The following is a 26,569-nucleotide window of genomic DNA, read 5'->3' on the forward strand; positions in this document are numbered from 1 at the left end:
GATTCTACCTCCCACACTAAACACAACTAAGCAACACAAAGAGGCTATAGTTCTACCTACCTGCATGGAACAAATCAACATGAGTGAATGGTGTTGGAGTGATAATAAAGAACTCTGTCAGTGCCTGGGATATAATTTGCATAGTCAGTGGGGTTTCACTGATTATCTTCAATAGGGAGACATTTTAATAATAAGCTATCTGAGGCCTGAATGCACATCATCGCATGTCTAGCTGGATCATCTGCTATTTTATTACTCAGTCATTTCTTAGTAGGAAAAATATTTCTCCAAAATCCATCTGGATTTTGAAAGGTGTATCATGTGTGTAATTGTGCACTTGGACAGCATTAGCATAACATACACCTTTTCACTTACTGTCCCACATGGCATTGTAATAGTAGTGCCAACCTACTACCAACAAAAATATTAATTTGGCTTTGAATGCCAAAACAGAGGATTTCCTAGAAGACTCTGATACTCAGAGTTTGTTCACAGCCTCTTCAAGCAGTGACAACAAATGGTACACAGGTTCTTTCAAATAGGTTACTGTAGTGCTGCTTAGGAAATACAGATTCCCAAACTGATTTTCAGTTCTGGTGAGGCACTGAAGAACATGACTGAAGAACAGTGAGCATGGTGCTGCTACCATGGGCTCTGTGAATGCAGAGGGCCTGGTGTCAAAAATGACATGAGTTTTTTGGGCCAAAATCCAGAACCTTTCTGATCAAGACTTCAGAGCCACAGAATTAAAAACCAAGGTTTTGACTGGGTGGGAAGCAGGCAGACAGGTATCTGGATAAGCTCTGGATCATCACAACCACTGCAATTTTCTGGTGCCTGCTGCTAGGTGCCTATATTAAAAAGAGCATGAATTCAAAAACTATCTGCTTGCCAAAGCAGATACTTGGATAGGAACACTTCTGTGCATCCATGTCACTGGCAATTCTAAGAAACAGCCTCCACAATACAACTGGACTGACCCTTTCTTTCTTCTGTCTGCAAACAGGATTTCCACTGCAACAGTTCAAAGCAAAGCAACTCATTATTTTATACATGCTGCTTTTTTAACCCATGAAATATTAGCCATAAAAAATAAACACGTAAAATGCTGTAACCCTGCAACTCCAAGTGAAATGCCAACAGGGCTGTAGCACACACTGCAATATAGTAAAACCAGTAGAAATCACAAAATTAAAGTGGCCTTAAAATTAAAGTCCTTCGGGTAAATCCAATTATGTCAACAGGCTTTAGAAGGATGGTTTTGCTCCCAAGACCAATTTCATGCACTCCTGCCCTCTGTGAATTCAAACACCAAATGCAATGCTTGGAATCTTTTTTTAGCTTGCAGATTCTTAAGTTTCTTCTGATAAGGGACGCAGATTCCTTGGTACAACATAGTGGAGCTTACTGGCAGTATATCTGCTGCTTTTAGCTATCTTCTGCAGCCTTCTCACAAATAATCCAGTGTCTGCAGATCAGAGTCTGAAGGAGTTAATCAAAACTCCTGACAGAGAAGGAATCCTCTAAAGCAATAACAGTGGTACCCATATGTGATTTGCTTTCAGATGACAAGAATGAAGCCTGATACACAGCAGAGAAAAGAGAACAGATGAACTTTTGATAAGAGCTGACAGAAAAAACCAAAATAACAACACATTACCTTGCTCTTGTTTGATCCTCTCTCTTTCTGCATAGCCAGCAGCAAGCATGTTAATTCTGTTGAGCCATCTGAAATAATATTAAAAAAAGCAGTGATACTGATCCAGCCTCTTAATTTTTGGGTGCATTTCTAGCAAAAACAAAGCTAGAAGCATCTGAAGGAGATTAAGGACAATGTTATTTTTCATATCAGACAGCTGTTCTCTTTGATACTCTTGTTCAGGGAGTCTCCAAAGATCTATGATTTTGCTGTTGAACAAACTGTTTTCACAGCAAGAATTTTATTTCAAATGGAAAACCATGTATGATGTCAAACATCTGTAAAATAAAGGATTTAGAGATAATCAAAGAGCTGTTAAGTCTGCTGCTCACAGATATGCCTTCACACAAATACTCCTGCTGTTCTGATTTCTTAAGAATAAATACCACTTTTCAGAGATTTAAGCAATATTTTAAGGCCTGAATTGGCAACTTAGCAGAGGAACAGAGCAGAAAACAGCAGTAAAAAGAACAGGTTCACTCCCAAACAGACAGTGTGGTTTAATTATGCCATTATGTGTTTTAGAGCTTACCTACAGTGCCGTGTACAAAGAGAAGGAGGCATATCAGAATTCACTTTTGTGTTTGTGTCGGATAAGTGGGGGGAGAAAGATGCTTCAATGCAATTCACATCTAAGGCTTTAATCTCAACATAGACTTGAAAAAGTGCTTCCGTAAACTGCACAAATTAAAAAAAAAAAAACCAACCCAAACAAAACCATACAAAACCCCAACATCCAAACACAAAAAAACCCCCAAAAACCCAAACCAAAAAACAAATGAGCTATTGCTGCTCTCTTCTAGCAGGGCCATCATGGCCAAGCATACACTGAACTGTCTGTAGCAGGGCAGTTTCACCTGTACTCTTCCCCCATGGGGCTCTCAGTGTATTCATTAGCCAAATGCTTACACTGAATCAGGTCCTTCATCAACGAGGCTTTAAACCACCATGGCAATCTCCCGTGGTTGTCCATTCCATGGTAAACCTGGAATTACTTGCTCCAGTCATCCCATAGTCAGGATTTGACAGGCCTGGTTTGCCAACCTACTGGCTTGCAATTTAACTGCTAGGGTATACAGAAAGACAACTCCAGTCAGGTTTGCGTCTTCTTCAGGAATGGGAAACCCCTGTTTCAGAAAACTGTGCCTGATGGATTTTGTTTATGTACTGCATGCGCAGGATCAGGATGTTTGTCTCAGCAGAGGACACACCTTTGCAATGATTCCTGCATGCCTGTCTTCAGGACATTGCAGTGCAGGGCAAGCAGGCACCAGATCATAAAATACAGTTGCTTTCCTGAAATTTCCAGAAATTAACTCCTGTCATCATGGAGTCAGAGAACTATAGAGTGCTTTAGGCTGGAAGGATCTTAACAATCTTCTAGTTACAAATGCCCCTGGCATGGGCAGGGACACTTTCCACCAACTGTCACTGTCCTTCCACAAATAGTGACCGCATTTTTGACCTGTAAACCATGTTAATGGTCCATAAATTGTTGTACACTGGTAAGAAAGCTAGGGATTTACTCCTAAAATGATTGCAGAATACTTCATGTTACCACACAATCAAAATTTCTGCCAGAAGAATAGGGAAGCTGAAGAGGATACCTAAAATTTGGCTTGTAATTGTTAGGAAGTGCCATACAGTTATAAAAACCAGAAGCACACAGGAACAGAAATCCAACAAACCATGTCTCAGACAATGACTTCACATCTTCGCAGGCGAAAGATGACCCACTACAAAGCTATCTTTTAGGTTCACAAACCTGATATGTGAAGACTCCTTTGGGGAATAAAGCTCAGCTGCCAGCTGAACCAGCTCTGCCAGTTCAAATCAAAGGCACTGAGGCAGGAACCTCACCCAAAGCACTCCAGCCTTGTGCTGCAGAGGGACCAGCAAAGGCCACAGACTTGTCTGTGTCCAAAGGGTAAAGCAGCACAAGATGACAAGCATCTGCTCTGTCAAATGGCAGACAATGGGGATGGTGCTTTGCTTGCCTCTCGCCTATTCAGGATTTCACGTTCCCAGTTCAGCTCCCGGTTTACCACCCTCACCTGCACTGCCAGCAGGGAACAGCCACCTATGAACTCCACCAGGCAGGGCTGCTGACCACAAAGTATTAGACAATATGGCTATAAAGGTTCTCCTGTCCTTCATTCTGTCCTCAACATGAGACAGCATTTCCTAGTAAGTGTGCTTGTTAGTGAGGTAACCAATTAAATTAACAAACACTTAACTGACAGTCAATTGATGCTGCTTACAGAGATGACAGATGACTGCTTCCAGAAAAGCAGTATTTCCTGAAGAGTACAATCTAAGGAGAGCCCAGGAAATGTGTACCATTCTCTCACTCTGAGAGAGAGCAGAATGACTTCACCTTTAATGAATTTCTGCAGGTCATGATCTGTGCAGAGGTTTGGACTATGACCTGCAGTGCCTGTGGGGTGAACAATGGCACTGATGTGGCTGTAAACTGTGAACAACGACAGCTTTTGAGTTGTTTGCCAGTCTGGAAGGTAAAGGAATGGTATTGACTTCTGCATATTTTCTGGTAAGTGGCTGCTAAAGCTTCTTCAGATATGGTTAGAGAATTAATATTATTTTAATAAAGCATGGCCAGAGTTCTGGTTTGTTGAAGGTAAAATTGTATGAGAAATCCAACACACCGGACTTGCATCAAAAGGGAAATGTAAAGATCTCCTGAAGAATGGAAGAGGAGTAATACATGCCTGGATTACAATGCACTGGGGACAAAAGTTCCAATCATACAGCTACACAAATGTTTCTCAATATGCATATTAAAAGATACAAAGCCCTGGGACATGGGAAGATTTATATCTTTCTTCCCTTCAGTGTGTGCGTCCTGGTAGCCACTGACCTTTGGAGGGCAAGAGGCCAAGAAAATATTGCTTCTTTACAGCAAATGCAGCCTTAATTTTCTTGTGAGAATTATAAGATCTGTTTCCTAGGTATGACAATAAATACTGGTAACTGCAGTAGTCATTCAGATTTCCTTTTTTTTTTCTTTTTAAGAACAGTACATTCATTTCTTGTCAATATTTAATTAAAACTGTTTTATGACATACAGAACAGGATTAAAAAACCCTGATTTTCTGCAGACCTGCAATTTCTGTAAGGAAGGATGCACAGTACTCTCATTCTCAAAGACTAGTAGGAAACTGTCTTATCTTACATTCAGGTAGATGCAATACAGTTAGTCAAAGCAGGGTGTCCAATTGTCCTTAATCATAAAACTCAAGGCTATGGGATGAACTTGCTGTAGGGGAATACGGATACCTCAGCCTGCCTGTGAGTACCTGAATGCAGTTTAACCAGAATGAAGAGAATAACAATGAATTTCCAAGCAACATGTTTCCATGACCATACACTTACACTAGCAAAACAGTACTTTGCATCTATAAGGGGTATTCTGTCCTTCTTCTCACCCAGACTAAGCATGTTAATGGGTAAAAAGAACAGTTTTCTAGTGTGACCATATAGACCAAAGGGAATTCAGATGCCACAGCAACAAAGTTCAGTGAGCTCTCCAGACTCCTTACCAGCACAATGGTGTGGCACAGTCATAAAAGTAGTAAGAAAATTTGAATAGTGACAGAGTTATTTGAGATTAAAATACCCATTTTATGCAAGGAGATACACACAAACAAAAACTTCATAGCCTGCAAACATTTTTTTTTAATATAAAAAATGGAATTATTTTATACAAGGGATGAAGGAATTGAACAATTTTGAACTTTCAGTCAGGCTATGTATTAGCAGTTTTCTGCTGTTGTTTCTTCTGCTTCATGTATGAACAAAACTGAAATGACTGCCTGATACATAACTAGAATCTGTGTCAGAAACTTGAAAAAAAAATAGAACATAAAATGATCAAAAGAGTATTAATTCAACTTCCTAACTTCATTCTGTGTTTTACTTCATCTAGGCTTCAAAATGCTTTTAGACAGGAATTATTTTATTATCCCTGCATTTGAAAGACTATTTTTCAGTCACTTTTTTCCAATCTATTGAGTTAATTCAGTGTTTGTAAAAGTGAACTAATTTTTCTAAATATTAATGAAAGAGAAAAATAAAATTCTTTGGTGAGACTATGATGGCAACTCAAATGTAAGAATTTCAAGTAATTCCATAGACCTTGACAGAGTTTAAATTTACATGTGTATAACTCAGAGCAAAATTTTGTCAAGCTCATTCTAAAGGAATTAATAAGCACTTATTTCAAAATATGATTAAAAGACTATTTGTGGTGGGAAGATAAAAATCTTTTAATTCCTGGGATTTGCACTATGCAATTGATTTTTAAAATATTGTTCCATATTTGCTGCTGCTTTCTGATTACTGAACAATTATATAAATTTATATCCTTAAAGAGAAGGTGTCTTGTCATACTGACTGGGCACCTGCTGACAGAAATGATTTAGCTACTGCTGTTGTTCAGGATATGTCATATACAGACCATGCCATTATTCTGTTTGCCATGCAGCAAACTGCATTTTGAGTCATTGGCTTGACAGAATTATCAAGAAAAGGCAAGCCTAAAATCTCACAAACAAATACAAAGGTTTTAAGTTTTCTAACTGAGAAGAGACTTTTGAAGTGAGCCTCAGTCCTGCACAAACATCTGAAAAAATGTTAACAGAAAGCTATTTCTATATGAAAGCAAGCACAGTGTGGTATCAGCATGCTTTTCCAGCCAAATATTACCAGTAGTGCACTGGCAGTACCCTGAAGGTGCTCTGCCAGGTAAGTTGAATCTAGTACCCACAGGAGAGATTAAACCATGATTATAGGACTTACTAAGTTTTATTGATTCAGTTTGACCTCCTTTTCCTCTGTTTTTAAAAACAACTCTGGTCAGCGAGGATATCAACAGACATTATCTAAGACAGAACAATTCTCAGGTTGCAATAGGAGATTTTTGTTTGTGTTCTCTGTCATTTGATGAAAATGGCATATTATTTTGAACTGAATTAGTTTCAGTTTATATTGTGAAAATAAATGAAATAAACCCCCTAACATTTGAATAAACATGGGATTCATGTTCTAATTTACCATTCAAATGAATTAAGAGGAATTGTGTTTATTTTGTGCTGAAGTCTTAATCCTCTTTGTGAAAAATTGCACAAGTGGCCTAGAATAGATACAGTAAAATTTAATACTCAAAGAACTAAGACTTTAGTCCTTGTTCTTTTTTGAAGTGCTGAAACTTCCCTTTCAAATTCAATACAACCAAAATTTCACTTCAAAATTCATGGAAGTAGAGAGAATCTGCAAAATTCATTACTTGTAAACCCCACTCGTTTTTCAAGACTGGCATAAAAAACCTGACTGCTTTAAATCTTTCTCCAACTTCTTATTTCCTCCAGGGAAAGAAACAGAAGGATGCCCAGAGAAGGCATCACGTATTTTGGAGTATGTAAGGAAGCAGAGTTGGAGATACCTCACCCTTGCAGGTGCCACACAGCCAAAACCAGAAACCTGGAATTCTGAAATTGTGTTTGGATGCTGTTTCACACACTGTATTTATTTCTTTTTAGAAACAGGGAATCATGTTTCTAAAGATTTCAAACCTTTGCATCAAAAAGGTAATTTTTGCATGAATCGAATAATTAACATGAAGCCAGTCAGAAACAATGTTACTTTGCACCTATTTTCTAAGCAATTAAACTTAGCTTTTTAGATTATGATGTAATTTATTATCATTTTGTTATTAGTAGCTTCAAGAAGTGTCACATTTAAGGAATGGGTCCTTGAACTTTGCTAGATCTCCTTACCTGTTCATATCATCTAGATGTTCAGCAGCAAAATAAAAACTTTTGATCTTAGGATGGCAGGCTTTGAATGCACTGTAGAGGAAAAACATAATTAAAAAATGTAATGGCACAACTCTGTTTTGTTTTTTTTCTGAAATGTAAGATCACATGGTCACCAAGGAATGAGATGAGTTCATATTTGAGTTGCTGCATGCCCCCAAACAGTATATGAACGTACAACTTTTAGGATTGTGCCAGATTTCACCAAGTAAAGTGCTCTTCAACTACCCCTTTCTAAATAATTCTTGATTCATATGTGCATAAATAATTGTTCAACCATCACCTGCAGTGTACTGTATGTGGATAAAGTTAACCAGGTAAGGATATAATTTTATGTATCAGGTAATTTTGCTGATATACATATAGCTGTCATTTTTTTCTGAACAGAAAACTGACTAAACAATGAATTCAATACAACAGAAAAATTCTCAGTCCTTGTGATTTCTCACATGCCAATGACTTTGACATTACCTTTAGCAATAATGACTGCATTTCAAGCAGGAAAATGTGATGTGCTGACTGACTTCTGAAAAGCTGTCATAAATCAACACTGTGTTCATGAGGTCATCTTAAGCAATGGGCAATTACATCGCATCTTTTCTTTCCACCAAAGTAATCAACATGACTGGGCTGAGAGAATGACTGCATTTCATACATAATATGAAATAAATTACTAGAAAGAATCTTTTAACTATGTTGAATAAAGATTTATGGTGAAGTACCTGAAGAGGAAATGCATTTGAAATAATTAATAATTTACAGTAGAGAAGAATCATTTTGAGAATAATCTGAAGGTGTCTCTTAAAATAAGAACAAAAAATGTAACGGTCCCAAAGAAAATAAGGAAAACTGTAAACATGATACATGACGAGCATCATCACCATTTTTCTGAAACACAATGGATTTTATATATATACACACACATATTTATACTATATAATAATTCTCTCTCTAATCCATTGTGTCTCAGAAAAATGGTAATGACGTTCTCCATGTGTATCATGCTTGCAATTTTCAATATATATGTCTGTGTGTGCACACAGATTTACACACATCTATGTTTTAGAAATCAGGCAAATGAAATTGCTAACAGCAAAGTTACTGCTAGAGAAGGTAACATAACATTGAGACTAAAACAATTCCTCTAATACATGACAGCATGACACAACTTTATGCAAGTCAAAGCAGATGTACAGTGACATCTGCTCAATTTAGAAAGACATCATCAGGTTACTGAGACCTAAAACTGGACTTCTTAAAACTGTTACAGCATCTGTCATCTGGATTCTTAAGAGGGTTTTTTCCCTTTATCTGCCACCCAAGCAAAGAATCTTAATAACAACATTTTATGTGCAGCTATTCAGTTGACACTAAATCAAGTAAAATCAAACCAAAACAATTTAAGCAGGGTGCAATTCTGAGAAATTAGTTGACTTTATGCTGCTGCCCCAACAGAAAAGAAAAAATGAAGCACTTTAACCATGTGGCCCAAGGACACAGGACAATAGGCCCAAGCTAACGTATGCTTTATTTTTTAAAATGCAGTTTCTATTGTCTGCCCTTTGAGACCAGCTTGAAGGGTGGAGTTCATCCTAAAGAGAGAGTCAGATCAACTGATACAAGGTCGGTGCTTTCTGTAGAACTGTAAGTACTACAAATCATACCACTTTACATTTGCAAATTATGTTTTGCACAAATTTCAGCAACTCCAGACTTGTTAAAAAAACCATACAAATCATTAGAAGGCAAGGCAAAAAATTTTTTAACAATAATGACTCTAAAAGTATCTCTGTGGGAGTCTACACCGGTCACATTGCTACATATGCCTGAATTTATCTAAATAATAAAAGGATTTGTGCAATGGCACAAATCTGGATTGCAGCATAAACAGGTGAGAAGAAATGTTCTTTGAGACCTTTAGGTCATGTAACAAAAATACAACAAATCACTGCCATTCTTTTTTTTTTTTTTACTCTGACTCAGGACTGAAATAATGTCTCAGCAAACTTCGAGGTGATGCTAACTAATCTGGAGTTATGTTAAACACTGATGCCTGGCCATGAACTTGGGGACTTTCTTATTTGGATGGTCTCTGCATTATGCTTAAAGCTCTCTATTGAGCATAAAGCACACAAACACTCTCCAACCCCAACAAACAAATAAAAAAAATTACAACCCCAAACAGAAAGGAAAAAAAAGAAGAAAGGAAAACTAGGAAAATAAAGAGACAGAAGCAGCCAAGCAGTCTTCTTGCTCATAATTCATTTTGGTTTAGTCAAGCACTGTGATTCATGATGAAATGAAAAAATAGCCTCCTTTGGGCAAGATGGCACATACAACACAAAAAATGAATTTTCTTTTTCTGTATGAGCTTATTCTGTGATAAAACCTCATGACAATAGTAACAATGTCCATTATGTCCCTGTTTTAAGGGAAAACCTTGCCCTTTTTTCCACTTTTTTTATTGTATCATTGCATTACTTTTGAGCATGCTTACTATTTCTTGCGGCATTCACTGGCTCTGTCAATTTTAAATTCAGGTAGACTGATGAATCCTTCTGCTTTTTCATCCTGCAAAGATAGTTCCAGATATTACTGTAGCTAAAGTGTCAGAAAAAAAACCCCACCATGCTGAAAACTTACAAATATTTTCACTTGCCTGCTTCTTACGTAAGGAATACTAATGTCTGCTCTGCTCTGGCAAACCTCCCACAGAAGTCACTGGGACTTTTGCCAAAGTAGCAAGACAGATCCCTTGGTATAAAATACAATTTTAAATACCCAGTTTTCTGAAACAATTTCACAGCTGAACCAACATTTGAAAATATACAAAATGGCCAAATGTATTCTGTCAATTAGTTACCATAATTAGTTAATTTTGGGGGGAAATGGACTAATTAGTAAGGAGAAATGCAGCCTATTGTAAGAAATAGAGAAAAAAGCAATTTCAGTGTGTGTTGTTTATCATTTTATGTATCACAGCTAAGAGGCATATCTCTTCATCTACTTTCATCTCTCTACAACACTCAGAGTAACTCTGACCTTCCTCCCCTCTCCTCTAAAGACTTACACAGTCTATTTTATCAGCTACTCAATCTCCCTTGACTTTTCACAGTTTGAAAGCATTATTTATATTAAGCTACTATTACATCAATAACACCGACTTTGTTATTTAACTGCTCATAATTTTGCATGCAAAATTAATACCGGATCATAGAAATGAAGCTGCAAAAAACACAAACGTATGTGAAGGAATTCCACAAAAATACATCTTTTTGTAAGAATTCAAATGGTTATTTATACCACATATGTAGTCCATATGATTATATGCCTTCTTAAAAATAAAAAAAAAGGCACAAATCAGCATATAAAACTGGAGATGGAACCATTATGTGGAAGGTACAGGGTTGTAACAGGTTCTGCATTAGCAGGTATTTTAAAATCAAAAATACACTTTTTAGAATAATCTTGCTATTTCTTCTTTGAATGGTTGCCTAGAGAAACAAGAGTTTGGCAAGAACAATGTTGGCTTGTCTGTCCACCTGCCACTGAGGCACCCCTTAGCAGCCTTTCAGTCTACTGGTGATGACAGACACTGTGCTGAGGGAGCTGAGGTCTCAGAAATAACCAAACTCAGAAAATCTCAGGGAAACTTGGGACAGGGTGGGAGATGGAGGTGCTGAGAGCACTGCCCTCCACATGGGGAAATATGGCACAAGTCAGAAGTTCCATCTGTTCCTTAGACCCAGCTGTTGACCACTCACTACGCTTGGAGGCATCAATTACTGCCCCGATGAAGACATTGTAGTAGCCAGGGGAGGGGGAACGGAGAGGAGGGAGTTAGGGTTACTGATCTGAAGCTGGGATCAAGGCACAAATGGAATGAGTCTGAGAAAACAGGCTCTGATAACTCTTGTCATGGAACAACTTGCTTTCTGTTTACACAGGGAAAAGTTGGGGATTGCTTTGAAAGGTTATGTACAAATGCTTGCTGTGATTAAAAGAACAAGTCCAGGACAGAGTGCATGCAGATGTTAACAATGGTTTTATCTCAGCATATTTACTAATGAGTCTAGTAAGATTTAAAATTAAGGTATCCTAACACTGGCAAAAAGCTTTGGTGCTAAAGCTGATATAACAAATGTGTACCAATGCAGAAAGTGTTGCATAATCAAAGCTGTACACAATTCAGCTGGGATGCTCCCATGCTTTTAAGTTCAGCATATATGAGCACTGAAATAGTATCAAAAGCTACAAAGAAGGAACAACAGGAGAACACAACTGAGAAAACAGAACTACCTTCCTTAATTGCCTAGCACAGATAAACAAGGAACACCAGGCAGCACAACATTAAAGTTTACACTCCCATGACTAAGCTTGAATGACAGGATTAAATAACTACCTTTTTGCTTTCAAGGGTTCGAGGATAAATTTATTCTGAACTGGTGTCATGAGGACACAGAAAACTGTGTTATTTCTCCCTGTAGTAAAAGGTGAATTGGAAGGAACAAATATCTTCAAACCTTAACGGTAATTTTGTCAGGCAGTTAATATTAATTTCAGTGTGATTATTTGTGTGAATAAAGTTACTAACATATATAAACACTGAAAGCATTGTTTTCCCACTAAATCATGACAACAGCACTACACAAAGCATTCGCTGAGACCATGAGTACAGATGTTTACCTCTTCATTGATATACCAATATAGAGATGTGTCCTTCAGGACAAACCAGTACTTTTTCCATTTTTGGGAGAAATAACTCTTGGCATCTTTCTTTTTCCAAAGCCAGCCTTCACAGTCCCCTCGACCAAGATCTTTACATGAGATCCGTCTTTTGCTTTTACCAGGAATAGGAGCTGAAAATGACAATGAGGTGATGTGAAAGCATTTGATTTTCCAGTAAATCAACAAGATACCTAATCAGAAAGCACTATATATTTGTTTAAGGAAATTAATTAAAAATTTCAGACTCAAATTGTCATGAAAAAGTTATTACAAGCATTCTATTTTGACCACAAAGCTTATGCACGCCACCGTAAGTTAAAAGCCAAAGCAAATCAAACCAAACCGTGTTCAGCACCTCAGAGCTCATATTCTATGGATAAGACCACAAGAAAAAAAAAAAAAGCTACACAGAAAGAGAAGACACTACAGAGAAAAGAAAGGCAAGATATTTAAAAATAAGAAAAATGGTTATTTGTAATTTTCAACAGATTAATATTTCACATCAGAATAAAGCACACAACATATAAACTCATGTACGTCCCACTTGGTTGCCAAACACAACTATTTAAGTACTTCACAGGTATTTACAAACTTCTCTTTGCAGCTCCTTTTGAAACTAAACAGTTCCTAAGGCCTTTGTACTTCTGAATCAAAGGAGGAAAATTTACTATGATATAAATTACCTGAGAGCGTAGGTAATGAGCAAGTGCTGCAGTGAGGCATTACCTGAACACAGCTGGAAAAACCAACCCTGGCCCCAAAGAGGCTAGAGTCTAAGTATTCAAAAAAAAAGATAAAAGCAGATACATGAAGGTAGAGGAGCATTAGGAAACTATGAGACATCAGTAATGGACTAATACATTCTCAACATCATCAACTGAGCAGAACATATTATTGGAGCTAACAAGTTATAGTTCCTCACATACTGCAATACCATAAAATTAATCTCAACAGTTCTTTTCCAACCAATACATGAGAACAAATTTATTTTTTACCTTTGTTCTTCTTTTTACTTTTCTGCTGTAGAGAAGACTGCTGAAATGTCTACAAGAAAATCAAAATGGAAGAAGTGAAAATGCAATGTTTATATTTAACCACATCTTTATAATTAAAAAAATGTTACTGTGAAGTCATCGTCAGGTAACACCAGCCAAGAGACTTCTAGGCCTAAGAAAAAAGGTGATTTTAGTTCACCTGTTCATAAGGTTGTAAAGCAAAAGTACACTGTGAAACATCTTAAAACAGACCACCAATGAGTTTGCCAAAGCAACTGTAGTTTCTGTCCAAAATGGTCGCTCTCCTGTTGTTCTGTTAATAAAGAAGGAATGTCTTGCTTTGGTTACTGTGATACAGCCCATGTATTTCTAACGTATACACTAAGTATTCTTGACATAGACACGTAAATATGCAAAATAACACACTGCCTAATGCAGGTGTGAAATATACAATGGTCATTAGACCATCAGACAATTTTCTCAGAACCAGGCCTAGTATTTTGAAACATACCAGTAAATTCCGCTAAATCGCAACAGAGAAAAAGTCTCCCAAATAAAAAGTCTGAACTTTATTTTTCTGACTTTATTTTTCACCATGTTGTAAGTGGAAGTATTTCCCTCCAGTTGATCCACTCCCACAAACTAACCCATTGCCTCGGCAATGAGACATGATGGAAGTTACTCCTTTATTTAAGATCTTAGCTTATTAATAATAGCAATAAATATTAACACATTTTATAGCCATTTCTGTTGAAAAACTAACTTTGACTCAGATAAGCACAATCCCCATTGAACTAAAAAAATTATTCTGTTATTTATCAGACAAAATTTAAAGACATTATTTCACTAGTTTTGAATTTTAGTTTTTTATAAAGGCAGACAAACGTATTAGTGTTAAAACTAAGAAAAGGCTACATTAGTGTCTGAGTATTAAAACTTCCTATTTCAGCTTACCATGAATCAATACAGAAATCAATACTTTTGTGCCACTTGGTAAAAATAAATCTAAGCAAAAGCACTGACAGCTCTGCAATCCCAAATCCTGTTCCTAATAGGTGAGACAATCCCTCACCCTAGTTTACAAGACCAGGTTCAATTCAAAGAGCAGCTGTGGTTTTGCACGTGGCATTTAGTGCTATGGCTTAGTTGACACAATGTTGTTTGGTCAAATGTTGGACTCTGCGACCTTGGAGCTCTTTTCCAACCTTAATGACTCTGTTCTAATTTTCTCCTCCCTGCTTCCCAGACCTGTGAGCTCACGTGCAGCAGAGTCAGCTTTGAAGGGATCTTCTGCCTCACAGCTCAGAGATTCTCAAGCAGAAAAAACTAACATGCCATGGGGAAAAATTACCAGCAAGACAATAATTAGGTGTAATTAAAAAATTTAACTGACTTGCTAGATGTGCTGATCCCTTGGAGACTGTATCTGACTAAAGCTACTCCACTATATTGCCACCTCAGTGGGTCAAAATAGGCCTCCACTGGGAAGAAAAAAGGATCCTACTCATTTTCATTCCCTGTCTCTCGTCGTTTTCTTCCCCTACTGGTACCAATTAAATCAGCACCAGCTCTCAACAAACCAAGACAGCAACACCATCCCAACTTACATCACATGAAATATTTCAACCTGCAAAGGACTAGAAGAGACCTTAATGGCCCAGGAATAACAGAGTGGCTGAGCAGAAGTGTAAATAAATCCCTCTGAAAATTTTACCTAATTCAAACTGGCTGAAAAAATAGACACCTACAAATCCAAAACTTTAGCACTTCTCATGTCACAACTCAGACAATTTCATTCTGCTGGTTGACTTTTCTGCACTATTATTTTCACAGTGTCAAAGCAGAAAAGGAAAATCTCTGCTCCATTTTCTCACAAGTGATTCTGAGAGCAGGTGAGAACAATATGAAAAGCCTTCTCTTTAGATGTTTTGTCTGTAAATTGAACCTGCAAACCTGAGTTCACACCTCTCGACTTCTGAGTCAGTTTTTGGGAAGAAAGGGTAATGAAGGGGTATCAGTTTTTAATAGGAAGAAAGCATATAATTTAGATGTCTAACCATTTTCCCATACATTATGTTATACTGTAAAATAGAAAATTTTTATTGAATTCAGTTATTATTCTGAATTAGCTCATTGAATTAAATCACAATTAAGGGCAAATTCAACAACTGAGTGAAGTTCCTGGGAACTATTTCAACTGCAGTGATTTTAACTAACACTTTAGATTATTTTACATGGACTTCAGGCTTCAAGTTGACCCTTTGCTAAAATCCAGCACCAGCTTTTTTCTTAACGCAGAAAATGTATATGTAATATAAAATATGTAATTAGAAAACAACAACAACAACAAAGAAGTGAGGAGGAAATCTAAAAATGCTTCTTCTGTTGCTTTTTAGTTTTAGTGACTTGAACACAGCCTCTTACCAGTTGTAAGGTAATGCTAAGTGCTGTTTTCTCAGTGGTGTCAGGAGGTCATGTCCTTCCTCCTGACGCAGCAAGGCTTGCTTTGAAGCCAACACTGGATCCTGTTCTTCAGGGTCATCTCTAACCGAGATCCAACTATCTCCAAAGAGGTAGATTCCACAGCTTCTTTAAACGACCTGTCCTAATGCTGGCCACCATCATGTTTCCCCTTTTACAGCTTATTTCTGTGATGTGGCAAATATGGAAATAATATAAATACTACTTCTTAATGCCATAAACCCTAAAAACATGGATTTACACCAAAGCAAGAAATTTATTTGTGCTAATGCAAACTTGCTGTAAGATACTGTTTAGCACTCACCCACACAGCCAGATTCAATGTATGTTCCCTGCATTTTGATTCTGATACATCTTGAGCTTTGAGCAATTGCTTTCCTAAACACCTTGTCCCAGTTTCCAAGAATCCATCTCCAACTAATTCTGAGAGCAAGCAAGAAATAAAATAGAAAGCAGCATTCCAGATTAAAGAAAGTTGTTAGTAACTCAAAATAATGAGTAAAATGGAAACAAGACTGACACTGAAATATTAAATAGATGAGTACCTGAAGACAAGTGGAAATTGTCACTCCAGAACAATATTTGAAACTGTTTAATCGTATTCTGAATTACATGCTTTCCAGTTACTCGAAACACAACTAGAAAACTTCCCATTACCCAAAAGCAAGGTGTCACTTGATGTTTAACATGTATCAAAACCCCTTTGAATACACTAAGACTCAGTGAGCTTTTTAGACACAATGCTTTTCTCCTGTAATAAGTGATCTTTGAAATTGTTCCATTTAATAATATACCTAGACTAAGACCTTTGACAAATGCATGTCTAAGTAGAATATCAAAGAAACATTTCATGTATGTAAAGGTCTGCCTTTCCTATTAGCAGCCTCAAAGGACATGTATTTTAAAAGGAATAAAACACCATTTATTAAAGGGATTTTTGCCATGTTTCTGGTTTGGTGTTTTGGTTTTGTAGGGTTTTTTTGTCTGTGGTTTTTTGTCCGCTGGGTTTTTCTTGCAGAGGAACTAGTGTACCTCTAGCCCTACCTCTCTGAGGTCTTAGCTGCACATTCCATGAGCCAATGGAGATTTCATTGTGAAGGGAAGAGCCATAACAGTTCCTCTCTTTATGCAACTACTCATTACCAGACTTGCTATGTGGGTTGTATTTATTTTACAGTCTTCAAAATGATTCACAGAGTTCTGAAAGGCCAGCAGAAGACTGCACAGCTGTAAAGGGTAACCTGCCCCACAGTAAGCCTTTTAGAATTACAGCACAGCAACGCAGCTACGCTGTAAAAAACTTACAGGTGAAGGCTCACACCAACCAGAGAGATCACCTCTGGCCTGTAATCATATTTACTCTTTAGCACGAAACTAATTCCATATAGGTGGTATAATCAATACTATCTGCATGCACACAATCGCACGTCAGCATCTTTGTATGTATAACACAACATTTTCAAGAAATGTGACTATCATGTTTTTGTCTCATTCTTAGTTATCCAGCTTTCTTTCCTGGGATAAAGTATTATTGGTTAGTACTACACCTGCTCTGTATCTGCTCAGAAGGGAAATGAGATTGAAAGTTAGTCGTTAATGTTCAGAAGCCTGAAAATGTATTTAACTTGTTTAGTAGTGATTTCATAGCTCTCTATTTGGAAAAATGTATTTAAATGAAAGTATGAAATTATTTAAGTTTCCAATTATTTTATTTGTTTCATGCCAGATAAGAAACTTAACAAATTGATCTTTCAATACTAATATTAAATTGGAGTTAAACTGGTATCAGAAGAGAAGAATGTTTGATAAAACTGTTACGATGAAAGTTAGAAAACTTCTATTCCAGTTGATAGCTCACATAAAAGTAGAAAACAAATAGACTGGTTATGGAAACGATAAATTTGAGAAGACTGCTTATTTTGACAACCCAGCCAAGAGGCTGAGGAAGATGTCTAAAGATTTGATGTCAGGCTGTTCCTTAGCGCTTCTCTAAGATCTACTATAAATTCCAGGTGTGACCAACAGAACATTACATCCATGTCCAAAAAATAGATATATTCTAATAGTTACAGAAACTCCTTCATGGTTACAGAATTTGTAGGTCTACCAAAAACTGAAGATTCTCTGAAGGTCTAGATTGGCCATGGCAATTAGTACTAAATTGGACATCACCTAAAATTCTCATTAAAGGGCGTTTTTGTTTCTCCACTTTTCTTCAGAGATTTTTCACTCACTCATTTAAAAAAAGCTGAAAGAGAGAACCAGGTTATGAAAAAAGTAATACCCAATTCTTCTACCCAAATTTGAGCTCAGTCTGACTGGAAGGGAAAATGCAGGTATATTTTTATAGTTTTATTTAGAGCTCAGGTCAAATCCAATTTTTCTCAAGCTGCAAGTTATGATACTAAGGAACTATTTACAGTAAGGCAGTTCCCCCCTGTCACTGTAAGATAGCTTTCTCTAGTTTCAGCAGGGTAGCTTGTAACACATCTGATTACTGGAACTTTCTGCTACAGATGGAAAAGCCAGTATCTGGGAAAAAAATGAAAGCTGGTTCTGCCAATTATATGATTGATCTCTCACTTTGAGAGATAGTTCTCAATGCTTTGAGAACACTGGCAATGTTCTATTTTCACAGTTTTGATATATCACATACACATTTCTCTGCATTTGGTGTGTTGAGATCCAAAGTTTCAGAGCTAAATGAGGAGTGAAAAGGGGGAAAATGCAAACCTATTTATACACAATGTCACACTCGATGTCAGTATTAACATCTCAAGCTTAAGGGTACTCGCGACAGAGGTCTTTGCCAATATCTTTTTTTGTTTACCATCTTGTTTAGTCTCCATTAAGAGCTAATAACAGACAGGACTAATTATTTTCATGGATATTTGTGGAAAATAAAGTTTTCAATGACTGTGTTACAAAGATGTGATGAGGGAACACCTCTGTCAGATCAGAAAGTTTGAAACCTGCCAATCTGCAGCAGAATTTCATTCATGCGCTTTGTTAATGACCACAAGGAAAAAGAAACAGTATGTGCCTTAAGAGTTTTTTACTGTAAAAATAGGTAGCCTGAGATCTTGAAGCTGCCAACTTCCTATCTGCCTCTGAGGTAAGCAATGGCTGTATGAGCTGTGCAGGATGGTCTCCTTATTACATAGTCTACAAGGGCTGATAATATCAGATGTCTGTTCTTTCATACAACTGCTGCTATGTCTGCTTATCCAAGAAGAGTAGGCTAGCTAAGGGCAGAACTATGGTTGTCTGAAATGTGATAGCAAGAACAGCTTTTCTGCTCAGGGATTCTTATTCATCCTCCCATTTCTAAATGTTTTCTTGTCATTTGGGGCGGGCTCTGTGGCAAATGTTACATTAGCTGGATACAACTTAGCAGTTGCGCAATCTAGTGCAAATATTTTGTGCAAAGTTGTTAGCATAATGAATGAAGAAATAAAATAATTTTTTAAATCTTCAGGCTATTTGGAAAAATAATATACAGTGGTGCTGCTTTCCACCACTAGGGAAAGCCATTAAGCCACAGGACTCTTTAATTGAAATACCAAAGCAGTAAAACTCCTGGACAACATTAACTTTAAATGAGAGTTTTCATATTCCCCCAGTCTTTTCGACTGCCATAACAAGAACTACAGAAGTGTCATAGCTGCCTGAAGCAAATGAGGATAAAAAGTTAAGCTAGACAAGTGCTGTTCATTAGAATAATTTATTCTGAGATCATTCTTCTGCTCTACATCCTCTTTAAAACATGTAATTTTGGTACCTCCCACACTACTTTTTATTGACAGTAAGTAATCTAGGAGAGAAAGGGAGGATTAAAAAACTGTATGTATCCTTTAATGGCAAAAGTTCTAGATGCATCAGTTGCTCCATCACTGTGTATGTTTCAAGTGCACATATTTATGAAGGAAAAAAGAAACTAAACTACCACCTGTTACAGAACAGTATTTAACCTGCAGCAGTTCCCAGTTTAACCACTTACTGAGGAGAACGGACCAGTCAGAAAAAACACAAAACAACTGAGGCAGAAAGGCACCCCTGGAGATCATCTTATCCAGCCTTGTTGCTCAAAGCAGACTCAAGTAGAGAAGGTTGTTCAGGGCTGTGTCCAGTTGGGTTTTTAGTATCTCCAAGATGGAAACTCCACTAACTCCATGGGCAACACTGAACAATCTTCACAGTAAAAGTATTTTTTTCTTATTTTTATATGGAATTTCCTGTATTTCCATTTTTGTCCATTGCCTTTTGTCCTTTCAGTGTGTCTGAGACAAGTCACCCCAAAAGCATTTGAGAAGCTTCGTGGATACTTGTGCCCTGTTTCTATGCCCCTCCAGCAGATATCAAACTTCGCAATTTCTTCCAGGAAAAATCTTGGTTTTCTTAGAAAATTTATGTGGTTTTCATAGGGAAGGTAGATCTTCCTCTTATGCTTATCTAAACATTAAAACAATAAGAATATCCAAGCAGATTTAAGAAACTTATTCTTCATCTATTATTGGATTAGAGAGGTGGTCTGTGGCACAGCATGGAGCCAATCCCGGATTTTCTCAGAAGAAAACAAACTGCTGTAAAACAGTAATCCCTCCCAGGGCATTAACAACACCTTGCACCAAGCCCATGGTCTTTGTAGAGAAAAAATCATTAGCCAAAAATAAAGGTCCCATGCCCCCTTACAGCACCTTGGTGCTTGCTCATGGTGAAGAGCACATACACCTCCTTCTGCAGGAGGAGTTAGCAACACTTCTGATTGTGCCCTTCAGCATGATCTCTTTCAAATTGCTATGTCTGATTATGTGACAAAGAAAAGTGCAGAGGATGTAGGCACTCTGAGAAAACAGATTTCTACTTCAAGAAAGATACACTATTCTCTGTTAGCAGGTTATTCTCTGTTAGCACTTGGACATCATATGCTTAGTGAAAGAAACAGAAAACTCCTTCTGGCTTTCAACAGAGGGGAAGTTTTCATGGGGAAAAGAAGGCAAGAGCTTCTGTACATCAGGAATTGCACGTTCTGTTAAAATTCATACCAAACACTTCCACTGGCCTTATGAATTAAGGCAGAAAAAGAACTGTTCATTCCAGGATAAAAGTCCCATTACTTGCTGGAATTCAGTAAAATTTCCTCTAAGCATAAGGTGAAACAGCCCTTTGCAGAAGGTGGGGAAAGATAACAAGAGGTCTTTTTAATTCTGAGCTGGCTATGGTGACCTTATGGGTACAAACCAGCTTACAAGAAGTTTTACGCATCATTTTAAAGTCAGAATTCTGTAGTGTTGGAAATGCTATCTACTTGGGTTAATCTGAAAGCAAAGGGATATACTTGAGAAGTGGACAAAAAGAAGTTATTGCTTTATGAAAAATACCAGGTTGCTTTTTCCTACACAGCACAGTAGCAGAGATGGATTGGCTGACTCAGGGATCAGGTGCTAAGCAACAAGCACTTCTCTCCAGTAAAACAGAAACACCTAATAAAACAGCTTCAGTTCAGGAGCTGCAGTGCTGCAAAGAGCCATTTTCCTCCCAGGTGGAACCATACAATCTCTCATATTGTGTGTTAGCAACAGGCTTGAGGGGCCACCACTGTGTAAGTCGGGTAGAGTAATGGGGCAGAGACTCCTGTGGAGTCAAAACCACTACTTGGAAAAAATCCCTTGTTCAGAAACAATGGAGCTGTTTGTCAAAGCATTTTGATAAAATGGCACTCTGAAACAGGCATATGTGCTCCATTAATTCAAACAACATTTCCACCACTCAGTACCAGTTTTTTAGAATGCCGAATTTCATGACACATGCCAGCCGGTGTCCTCGGTTGAATGCTTTCATAGTCCTGGTACCTCCCTTTCCCTCGTGCAGAAAGGAGAGCAGAGAGGACCCAACAGAGAAGTCAGGCCCTAGATCAAAGTTCTCCTGGATGTGACACTCCCCACCATATCGCAGTGGTAACTCATGCCGAGCCCTTTCTGTGCGATTCCTGACACAAACTACTCTGCTACAATGTGCTGCACTTAATCTCGTCTTTATCAAAGGGGAATAACTGTGGGATGAAATCACTTGTTCTACATTAATAAAAAATAAAATCTCAACTGTGCTACTGTGACTGTACCAGCTACAGGAAATATAGCTTACTGATGTACAAACAATGGTAATACCTACAAAGGCAATGGTCCTCAATCAGGTAATAAAAGCAGGATACAATCAGGAATGATTCTATGAAATAGATAACAGAAAAAAAAATATAGAATGGGGATATGAAAGGAAATTAGGAAATTTCTGAGAGATTTATTAGTGTATAGATCTACAGCTCTAGACCATATTAAATTACACTTTCAGACCATTATATTCTATGCAGTGAGGAATAAATCTAGACTGGCAGAGCTGGACTAGATGACCTTTACAGTTACTCTCTCATTTTTAAAGAATTTCCCAGCTTTGTCATGGAAAGAAATTATGGCAGGCCATTTTTTTCCCCTCATGGTCACAATGCAAAAGAAGGTAATAGAGAAAGTTTAAAACAAAAATTTTCCACAAAAGACTCCAATTGTGCTTCATGATGGACCATAAACCAATCTTACCTCATCTCTAGAGGATTTTGCTTTCCTGCAATAATTAACTCTGTATTTTAGTAAAGATCAGAGAGTATATAGAAATAAATGTAAACTCTCCCATATTCAATACCTATAAATTTCATTGGGGCAACCATTTCCCCAATAAGAGCAAATTAATGGTATTAACTATTTCTTTCAAAGAGAAACAATGCAGATGTGAAAATATTCTCTAATTTGTGGCAGGAATAATATACCTCAAGAACAATGCAGATAGTATTCCATATAATTAAAAGAATTTAGCACTCCCTCTGAGGAATCTAAGTATTACTGTTTCACAAAATAGATGCTTAAACAGAAATCAAATATAAAAGCTGCACATGCACATCTACTGTCTTCAGTCTTGAGTTCAAAGAAATGAGAGTCTAGAACTGGCAAAGCAGATGTGAGATTACTGACGCACATTCCCGAGACGATTTTAGCTAAGCAGCAATGAAACAACAGAAACTATGCCTTAAATCTGAGCAAGTTGCTATCCTCTCAGCTATTGCCAAAATATCATCTCCAACTTTTCTGCCATGAGGACAGATGAGTAGTGCCAAAGGTTGGCCGAGAGTTCATTCAGCCTCCATCTCACGAGGTTTTCAACACCCAGCTGGGCAAAGCCCTGAGAAGCCTTGTCTGACCTCAGAGCTGGCCCTGCTTTGAGCCAAAGACCAGAGTAGAGAACCTCCTGAGGCTGCTCCCACACTGAATTATCCTACTATCCTATGCAGTTTATGCTGGTATCTGAGGCATCTGGGGTTTTTTTTCTGTAGCAAATTCATTAGACGCCTTTCTCTTGCTGGCATCTTTCCTTCCCCGCTGTCCAACATTTTACTTGGAATTATGACAACTGGCTATCCATTCACCCAGTTTATCACCTTTTTCTGGTCCCATCATTAGTAAGAGCAATTCATGCCATGTCTGAATGTGGAGTTTAATACAGATCTGAATAGGATTAAGTGAAAGAGATTAACTGTAATAGCAGAGGACTAGACCCAGGAGGCCCCTCTATTCCTCTATGCTGATTGCACTAGTCTAAAAATAATACAAAGCCATCTTCCATTAGCAAGGAATTTATATGCTGTTTCTCTCTATCTTTTTCTCTCAGAAATGTAGAAGATTTATTTTGAAAGTAATTTTTTACCAAACTCAGATGGAATAGCAAAAATTGCCTTTGAGCACAACAATTTTATGGATATGCCAATCATTTTCCAATTGTCACAAGAAAGGAATATTTTGCTTACTGGTTAACTGTTTTACTGTTTTGTTTGTTTTATACGATACACAGTTCACTTATGACTTAGATATAAATTCTTACTCAGATTTTAACAATATGAATACTATTTTAATTACTTATTTTTTGTCTGTTTCATTTGTGAAGTGCTGCATTCAAATGAAAGGATACATATAATATTGTTTAGATGGTTTCTACTGGGCGTTTATAAGCTGGCCAAATCCTGGAACCACTATTCCAACTTGAGAATGTGAGACATGCTGCTCTCCTGTCTGAATCTGATATATAAACCCACAAATATCCCACTGAAAAAAACCCCACGCCAATGTGTAGGCATTCAAAGCTGCCTGCGGCCAGTGGGATGATTGAGGCTGTGGGACACGATGGTGTTTCAGACTCATGAAAGCAAAAGGTAAAAATTTCCCATTATGTTTCTTTTCCTTGTCCTACTTTCCCTTAGTTAATTTTTTAAGTGTTGTTCTTTCTAAATGTCTCCCAGAGCAAAGGGCTGTCTATACCTGAACTATACTAGATTAGGCTGATGAGAAATGAATACAAGCTCGTGATGCCTTCACAGCACAATTGCATTTTCTTCTCTGCATTGCGTTATATGAAACATTTTACTAGCACTTTTGCCTCTGAATAGACTTTGAGACTTTTAAAATAACTCCAAATCAGATTATTCTATAACTTCATAAGCCTCTCCAGCTCAGTTTCCACTGCAATGCAGTGAGTTTCTTCCATTTCACACATGTGGACCAAGTTACCATCACAGCCTTATTTCCTTATTACATGCTCACTGATAGAAAAGGGAGCAAGGAGTTGAAGTTGTAGAAGAGGCCAAACAACTCCCTAAGGCTACAAAAACTAAGGTGAGATGTGACCAGTATAACCTACAGGAGAAAGATGTGTCTTAAATGCTCCAGCCACCTCCAGAGAGGGATATCTGGGTGCTCAGCTTTTACCAGCCAAGCTCTGCAGGACCTTCATAAACATACAAGTACTTGAGAAGAAACTCAGGCACCACAGCAGCTCAGTGTTGGGCTTTTCTACTGAGGCACCCAGGAGCCTACTTGGAGACCAGTCTGAGACAGCTATTTTTGAGAAGTCTAGACATCATGAAAAATTACAGGTTTTTCCCTTGTGAAATTTCAACAGCATATGTGCTACTTTTAGTTAAGGTTTGTGTTTTCCTACCTTTGCAGTAGAAGCTAGAATGTGCACAATTATATTTAGACTGTAAAGGGCTAACTTGCAACAAAGCAGTGAAGAAATGATTTTTAAAATAATTTCTTACTGTGGCAATTAGAGACTGAATTTTTTTCCAATTATTTCCAAAACTGTCCATTATGTTTATTTAATTTCTGGATAGTTACTTTAAATCCAGTGCAGTTTCTTACCTGGGAATATAAAAATCCAATGGTTTTTAACTGGAACACAACTATAATTTTTCTACATTAAATAATTATTACATTTTTTAAAGAGAGTTTAAAATTTCCTTTGCTGATGATTAAAGCATATAAGTCTGTAATCTATCTGCAAGTTTCAGTATTATTTATATATATATATTTAAATGGAGATGAAAGACCACAGCAAAGAAGTAACAGTAATTCAAATATTAACAAAAATTATGGAAAAACTATTGGAAAATATTTTTCACTATGCACATAGGTTAAACTGGACTTTGATACCAACTGCTATATTTTTATTCTAATAACAATTACATGTCTAACTATAGACTACTGTGAAAACAGGGAGGAGAAAAAGAAAAAGGGAGCCTTGTTATTTAAACACTGCCATAGCTGGACTCCAAACATTTTTAAGAAGAAAATGTACCAACTCCATCTGTTGTAATGGTACAATGACATTCTAGAATTCAGACACCTACTTAAAATCTGTGCAACTGATTTTTAATTTTTTCTCTACAAAATTTTTTGTTAATTTACAAATATTGATAACAAAAAAATTCACCAAACAGAAATTCTTTAAATACTGTGATATTTACAATTATAGGAAACTGCTAGTTTTTCAGTGGGGTAGTTTTGGTAGGGTTGGATTTTTTTGGTAAATCACTTTGCAGTATGTAATGTATTTTAGATGTCATTTTAAAAATAAGATTTTTGCAATAAATTGATGGGTAGCTTGCGCACAGGTTTATTAGGAAACTAATATGCACATGTTCTGCACTTTTTAAAATGCTAGTTATTGGGTACTACGATTAAAGGGTTTTATAAAAACATGCATATTTGATTCCAGAATTTTCATCCCAAAACTATGCAGTTTAAGTATTTTCACTTTTACTTCCTTTCAGCCTTTCTGCACAGAGGAACAGAAGTAAGGGAAAATCAACCACTTAAGTAGAGTTGGACTTTAAAGTTTTCAAAATAATGAGGTTTTGGTAAATTCTTCTCTCTGTTGACAACACCCAAATACATACATTTTGAATTCAACTTTTAAACAGCATCTTTCTGTCTTTTTTCTGGAGGGGCTTGTAGGAGGCAAGAAACACCTCAAAATAAGCATAATTGAAGTATAAGTTATTTTGGCTAAAATTTACTGTCTCCTCTCCAATTTTATATTATTAGCTTACTATTAGCCAAAACACAGGTTTTGCAATATATCCATAAACAAATCTTCTTCACTTAAAGTATTCTCAATAAGATCACTGTTGCAGCCAACTGACCCTTGCCTGGCCAGACTGAGGCATCCCCACCAGCTCTGCTGAGAAAACCCAATGAGCTGAACTGGTACAGACACCGTGGGAGGGCTGGAGAGAGGGACAGCTGCAATTGTAACCCTGCTCAAAGCCCTTGTCCTTGCTGCCTCACTGGCAGAGTAGAAAGGAGAGTCCCTGGCTCACCATGGGTGCTCACTACAGCAGGAATTGCTGTTAATTATGTGATTGAGAGTCACGAGGCTGCACTTCAACCACATGGATGGTTATACAATGCTGAAGAGGAAAAAAAGATGTCTGCCGAAGTTGTGCCAACTTA

The 26,569-nt window shown here is 37.3% G+C and overlaps 1 protein-coding gene across 10 annotated transcripts in view; it reads right to left on the reverse strand.

Moving 5' to 3' along the window:
• The window catches only part of CNKSR2 (connector enhancer of kinase suppressor of Ras 2), a 208,689-nt gene that overhangs the window by 45,272 nt on the left and 136,848 nt on the right, over nt 1-26,569 (reverse strand). For all 10 annotated transcript variants that reach the window (XM_042036458.1, XM_042036444.1, XM_042036425.1 and 7 more), the window contains 5 exons: nt 13,257-13,305; nt 12,220-12,392; nt 10,031-10,104; nt 7,495-7,566; nt 1,661-1,728 (listed from right to left, as the gene is read on the reverse strand). In XM_042036458.1, coding sequence (XP_041892392.1) covers nt 1,661-1,728; nt 7,495-7,566; nt 10,031-10,104; nt 12,220-12,392; nt 13,257-13,305 — 436 coding nt within the window. The remainder of the gene's footprint in view (nt 1-1,660; nt 1,729-7,494; nt 7,567-10,030; nt 10,105-12,219; nt 12,393-13,256; nt 13,306-26,569) is intronic.

This window comes from Corvus kubaryi, unplaced genomic scaffold (genome assembly GCF_017639235.1).
Source record: "Corvus kubaryi isolate FWS band 111438036 unplaced genomic scaffold, C.kubaryi_AGA036_p1.0 133, whole genome shotgun sequence".
In the NCBI taxonomy this organism is placed as follows: Eukaryota; Metazoa; Chordata; class Aves; order Passeriformes; family Corvidae; genus Corvus; species Corvus kubaryi.